Genomic DNA, 6,763 nt, shown 5'->3' on the forward strand with positions numbered 1-6,763 from the left:
CAAAACACTCACTGAGTTTATTCTAACTCACAGTGAGCCCGAAGAACTGAATAGAACTGCTCCTTTGGGTTTCTGAGGCTGTAATCTTTATAGGAGCAGCAAATTTCAACATTCTCCCAAAGAGCAGCTGGTAGGTTTGAACTCTGATCTTGCAGTTAGCCACTCAGCGCATAACCCACTATGCCACCATAACTAGAGAGCACTTAAATATATATATATATATTTTTCCCCCCCTTTTGAACCATTTTATTAGGACTTAATCCAGACAGCATATTATTCCATACTTCAATCTTATCAAGCAGTGTTTATAATCACTATCACAATCAGTATCAACATATTTTACTTCTTGAACTCTTTTATATCAGCCCCTATATGCCCCACTCCCCATCTGCCCTGTCACACCCCCCAGGAACCCTTATTCTAGTTATTTTCTCTATTGACTCATCCATCCCGGGTTTCATATACCGAAAAATGTAGTAAAGTACATAACAGAGAGTCCGGAAAGCTAACGACAATGACAGACTACAACAGAAGTAAGCCCCGAGATGGAAAATATCCCATAGGGGCAGCTCTCCCCTGACCTGCAGCTCACAGGGTTGGCTCAGCGGAAGGGTAGTGAGTTTGTGGGTGCGGGCAGCAGAGAAGTCCTCACCGAGGAAGGCTCCTGGGAGACAGCCGTTGCCTGGTTGTGAGTACTACAGGTCCCTGAGGACAAATGTGAGGAAGGGGGTGCTCCCAGAGAGAGGAAGGCTTGATGTGTGTTCTCTGAGCCCTGCAGGCACATACCTAGAAGCATCTGGTTGAGTATCTGATACATGCCGCATAGGGGTGGCTCTTAGTCTGAGGTCCTGGGAGGGACCAAGTGTTCTGTATAGTGGCTGGGTGCTTCCAGGAGAGAGTGGGCAGCCATTTTCTGTCTGGAATACAGGATGGAGCAAGTGAAGGAGAGTGGCTATAATTTGGGACCAAAAGTATTCCCAGAGTTTGTGAGAGCCCAGAATGAGTGTGGCAGCTAGAAGTTTCCACTTTGCTAGGGAAGGGGAAGGGACTAAGCAGCACTGAGTACATCTGTCGGGTTAGTGGAACTAGCCAGGAGCGGTCAGCTTCACCACCAGGGTCCTGTGCCGTTGCACAGAGCTCTGTGCTTGGCTTAAGGCTCTGTAGTTGCCATTGTGACGCTCTTAATACTCTGGACGGAGGCCTCCACTTTCATGATGCTCTGAGCTGTGAGTTTCCGATGAAGCCAGGAACATCTCTTCCTGAGAATAAGAGCTTTACATATCTGTCAGGGACCAGTGGAATACAAACCTCTGGTAATTGCTGTGGGGGTCTAAAATGACAAGCACCAGCCGTCTCTTGCTACTGTGCCCATTCCCTGTTGGGAGCTGGGGAGTGGGGCTATCAGTGTTACCTATGACCGAAAACTGGAGTGTTGAGAAAGCAGAGAATTCTAATGGAGACTTTGTGAAGAGATGTAGGAACAATGGGTGTAAGGGTCACGGGGCCTACAGTAATGTCCATCCAGGAGTGGAATAAAATCCAACTTCCAGTGTAAAGAGATAAGTGGGAGACAAAGGTAAAAGTGTGTCCTGATCATATTGCTTGTAGCTTCTTGAGGGAAGGCGTGCGCCTGTGATCACTGCTCCGTCATTATGTTCTCTTGAGCCTTCCCGTGGGGATTTGTCTCAGGAGACACCAGTGGTGAGAGGTGAAGTGTGCACTCTTAGAGGAAATGTGTCTGCAGTTTAACATCTGCCTTTCCCTTTACAGGCAAATATATCCAGTGATCACTGGCCATCCTTGGTCAAAGAAGCCACAACCGAGGCCTCGAAGCTTTGCTTTTGTCCCCTGGCTGTTCTTGTCCAAGCTTTGCTGCAATTCAACTGCAAAATGGGTGCAAGGTATGAAGAATATTTGTTTCATTTTTTGTTTTTGTGTTTCTGAGAAATGTTTGTCCCCTTTCCTCCCTTCTAGAGGAAATAAAACAAATTTAGAAATGAAAGCGTTATAGTGAGTTAAAGTCATGTAACAGACTGAAGTTAGTTTTATAGCTGCAACAACTTTGGAAAAGCTGACTGTAATAACCCAATAATGGAGAAAATTAAGTCTTGCATTTGTTTTAAAAAGTAATTCGGTGTGCAGGATAAGGAGGAGGTTTGGCTGGACAGCACTTGGAGAGAAGAAAGGCTTGGGGGTTTCCTCTCCTGTGGTAGAATGAGCGACCAGTGTGGTGTGGCTTCTCCAAAGGACCTAAACTAGAAAGACATATGTTCTAGGATGCAGTACCAGAGGCTTTCACTAATATAACAGCGACGAAGGGACAGAGCCAGATCATTTGCAAATAATATGATTTTACAAGTGGAAAATTCAATGCTTCTCAGTTTAAAATATAAAAATTATAAATATTGTTATTGGAGAGAGGATATGGGGTAAGGGAGGAATTAATTTTTTTTATGTGACTTCGAAGAGCATATAGAGGACTCTATGGGATGATTGTTTAGAATTCTGAACGTAACACCTAGCTCCAATAGCTAGCAAACGTAATACAAAAACAAGCCAAAAGAGCAACCCCAAGTAAAATGGACAGAACAGGTGGTGTAGCAGTTGAACTTGACATACCTAAGTAGGTGGCCAAGGTCCTGCCACAAATAGGCATGAAGGGAGAATGAGACACTGTGGCTTACTAGCACCCCCCTGGCATTTTATTAATATTTATCCTGAGCCTTTCCCCCTTTGACTAATTTTACTGAGAAATGATCTAAGCTACAATGTAAACATCCTAACCATTCTTTGCCGATACTCCATGGAATGGCCTAATTAGAGGAGCTTTGCATCACTCCCCCCCATGGCTGCCGCTCCCTGAACCAGCCTAAGGAAAGCGGGTGCTCCTCTGGGCTTCCTTTGTAAACACAGGTGGAAGATCTGTTCTTTCGCTTCTGCTTCCAGCCAGTTGTTACCCATTTGGTAGTTCTGCAGTTAACTGCTGTGGGTGTTGTTCCTGGCAACACAGATGTTACTGGAACCAGAGGTGTGAGTAAGCCAGGAAGGACAAGGCTTGACCACAACTCTTAAGTGCAGCCCTAGGACACAGGTGCCTCTATTCTCCACTCCTTCAAAGCATGCACTTTTGCCCAGCACAACCCGGGCCTCATATGCTAAACCTCGAGCGCAGGTGTTAAATATTTCTTCTTCTCCCATTCCACGAGCAGCTTCAAAATATTTGTGGGAAAATGGAATTAAAAGACAATAGAATTTTTCCACAAACATTTGGAAGCGCCTCTTATATCGCCTTTGTGTTAGTGACTGATTTATGCATTTTCTTTTCTGAAATGATTAGAAGTGAGCCACTGAGAAGCACTCACAAAATAGGAGCCTTTCCCCTTTCTATATGAAGGGACCCTTAATTTACTAATCTACAACCTGGGAATATAACTGTGACCTCACTTGTAAAGTTGTGAATACTAAATATGACCATGCATGTAAAACACTGGCATAATACCTAGCATAAGCAATTAACAAGTGTAGTATTACTTGAATAAATTAGTAAAATAGATACAATATTTATAAAAAAATAAGAGAATTGTGCAATGTGTGTGATACTAGTCATTGAAATAGCTTATATGAATTTAAAAGCTTTGGACTAAATAATAATAATATATAGTCGGAATAATAAGGGTTCTAGGGAGGGGACAAAGGAGAGCTGATATCTAAGAGTTCAAGAAGAAAATGTTTTGAAACAAATGGTTCTACCAATTGTACAATTATGCTTGATCTGATTGAATTATGAAAATGTTATGATATCTGTAAGAGCTCCTAATAAAATTATTTTTTAAAAAGCTTTGGACTAAATAGAAGTATATTTTCCACAGAGAGACACGGCGACTGTTGGAGAGAGTGGTTTATCAGCCTGGGTATCCCAAATCTATTGTATCAACGGCTCGTTGGTACCTGCTGAGACACTTACATGCCAAAAATGACTACGAGCTAATTGATGTAAGATACATATATATATTCCTTAATTTCCTTCAGCTCTAAGCATTTTGGAACTGCTTTTTCAAAATTACTCTTCTTTGTATTTGGACGTTTAAAAAAGTAGCATTTGTTTTTATTTTTGTGGTTTTTCTGCCATTACCGTAGATCTTTGGTAGAGCCTAGAAATTAAAGTCTGCACCCTAAGCTATCATTTTAAAGGTGGGTGACATCATTTGGACAGTTCTGTATATAAAATCATGTTGAGTAATGGTTTAGCGGTGATGAAGTTTGTAAGCAAAGCCACCATACAAAACCTTTAAGTTTATCTTATGCATTGCTGATAGTGTTAACAACCAACATGGTGAACATTTGAGTCAATTGTGCTTCTCTCTGGTACTAGCCTTGGTTGAACAGTTAGTTCAGCAGATATGGAAAGACTATGCTGTGTCATGTTTTCTTGTGTAGTTGGAGATGCCTTTTCAAAACTGCCCATCTAGCAATGTTTTCCTATGATCTTAACTAAATATAGATCATGTGTACATTAATGCTTTTATATTTGATTTTCTACAGGTGCTAGTAAATAATGCCAAAACTCATGGCGATACAAGAGCCTTGGAACTGAATCAGAAGTTGTCTTCACAGTAGCAGTGGATTATTTTATTATAAACAAGCGAAGAAGAACCTGTAAGAAAGAATGAAGCAATGAATCAAGGCGTCCCTGCAGGCAACATTTTCTTTAAACTAGAGTCAACTATTAGCTACTCCTTTTCTCTCTCAAATCTTAAAAAGCTGAAGTTCTTAAGCAAGTGATGTAATTTCCATGAACTGTTCGTTTAACTTTCATCTGAAAAACATGTTTGAATTTGGGGAGTCCATAATGAAAGGAAAACCATGACTGCCCAGAGTTCTTCCATAACCATTTGTAAACCATTGTTTGCTACATCTTCTGTGGTCCACAGTAGGATTCCTCTTTTTGTAATCCCTTAAAAAAAGCCTTGTGGAATTTTCTAAATAATATGCAAAAGCAGATTCCCACAATGTAGAATTTTCATTTGTCAAAAAGTAAGTTAAATTCTATGAATACTTCATTTCAGCAGAGCAAGTCATGATGAAATCCAGTCTTGTAACTTATTTTATTATGAGTTCATCTCAGATTATGTTGAAGAATCATAATATAAATGTTTCAGTGAGTCTTAGACTGCTAATGCATTTATTTATGTAACTTAATACTCAAGTGTGTGACTATATTTAAAAATATTAAATGGGATGGTTTGGACAGTAGTGCTGACAGTAGTTAATCAATCATGTAATTCTTTCAATTATGAAAAGACTGATCTTTTTAAATAGAAAAAAATACAGTGTCATATTTTCTTTATCAGGTGTAATCTCCAAATTTCATATTTTTAAACCTGAAAGAACCGTTATCTATTTTATGAGTTTTTTCAAACGGCTTTTACTTTTAATATTTTAAGAAATTTGTCATTTACTTTTGGTTTTACTTCAGATTTACTATGACTTTTAGAAATATGTTCAGATGCTGACATTTATTTATTGTACGGAAATGGATGTGGTTGTATATGTTATGTATACTTTTTTCTAAATGAGCACCTTCACATTGTTGCTGCATTATATAATTTTTGGCAAGCCACTCAGTTCCTTTGAGTGTTAAGTTTCCTATATGCTATGCATGTTATATATAGATATGCAGTAATTAAAATATACTTCTCAGAGTGATCTACTGAACTGAACTGTAAAAGCGGTAAACCCCACATTGAACTGAACATTGTAATTATTTGAAATGAATAAAGAAATTCAGACCTATGCAATCAGAATCTTTAAGGGTGGAGGCCCAGAACTCTGCATTCTAAAGGAACACCTCAGAGATTCGATTGCTCAGTCAGGTGTGTGAACCACTAGATTAACCCAATGAATGATGCGTCTTCCCTTTATTTCTCCCGTAGCAAGATCAAGTAGTATCATTCACTGTCCATTTCTTTCTTATGCTCATATGTCAAGCCACAGACTTTACCAGAGAGGCACAGCAAACAGCTGTCCACTTAGCCACAGTTCCTGTTATTCTCTTGTTCCCTTAGGAAAACACTTCAGCATTTTCTTTCAGGATGTGCGGGCTCCATTTGTTGGAAGGTTTAGGGTTCAGTCCTTGTCCTCCATCTGCTTCCTGCTGTGTCCCTTGCTTCCCAAGGTTACTGGCACCTAGATTGGGATTCCACAGCAGGGTTTCAAACCCAAATTCCAGCCTGAGCTCCTGCTGCTGAGAATATGCGCTTCCACGTGGAAGTACAGTGACTCGGAATCCCCAGCTAGCATGATCCTTGTGTGGTTCTTCCATACATGCATACACACGTATATATCTGTGGAAATTCTCAGTAGAGATTGGACTGGTTTCAAGCCCTGGTTAGCCAGTGCTTCAGGCAAGACTAATCAAATCAAGGTTACACAGCCTAATTCTGCTCCCAGGGATCTCAGATCCAGGTGTTCTGGAAAGCAAGATTGGAAAACGCCTTGGTTCAGAGTGTCTCAGGTGGTTCTTTTTTGCATTGCTGTGTTCACATACTCTCTTGTCTGCTGCTCATTCTTCACATTCTTGTACAGTCACTGATACATTTTATATAGCTCACTTGTGTCACCTGGGCTGTGTTTTAAGCATTACCATTTAATTCTAGTTAATATAGCAGAGAACTGCTGAACAGCCTGCTTTTAAAACAAAGAAAGTATGAAATGATGAATAAGTTACTAAATTAAGGCAAAACTTATGTCCTGATGTACTAAT

At 40.2% G+C, this 6,763-nt stretch overlaps 1 protein-coding gene across 1 annotated transcript in view; it reads left to right on the forward strand.

Moving 5' to 3' along the window:
- Window positions 1-5,793, forward strand: part of TTC37 (tetratricopeptide repeat domain 37) — an 85,447-nt gene extending 79,654 nt beyond the window's left edge. The window contains exons 39-41 of the mRNA XM_045285195.1: window positions 1,771-1,901; window positions 3,870-3,993; window positions 4,543-5,793. Coding sequence (XP_045141130.1) covers window positions 1,771-1,901; window positions 3,870-3,993; window positions 4,543-4,617 — 330 coding nt within the window. The 3' untranslated portion in view covers window positions 4,618-5,793. The remainder of the gene's footprint in view (window positions 1-1,770; window positions 1,902-3,869; window positions 3,994-4,542) is intronic.
- Window positions 5,794-6,763: the final 970 nt, after the last annotated feature.

The sequence above is a fragment of the Echinops telfairi genome, unplaced genomic scaffold (assembly GCF_000313985.2).
Source record: "Echinops telfairi isolate 266 unplaced genomic scaffold, ASM31398v2 ScPeMD7_7469;HRSCAF=8507_1, whole genome shotgun sequence".
In the NCBI taxonomy this organism is placed as follows: domain Eukaryota; kingdom Metazoa; phylum Chordata; class Mammalia; order Afrosoricida; family Tenrecidae; genus Echinops; species Echinops telfairi.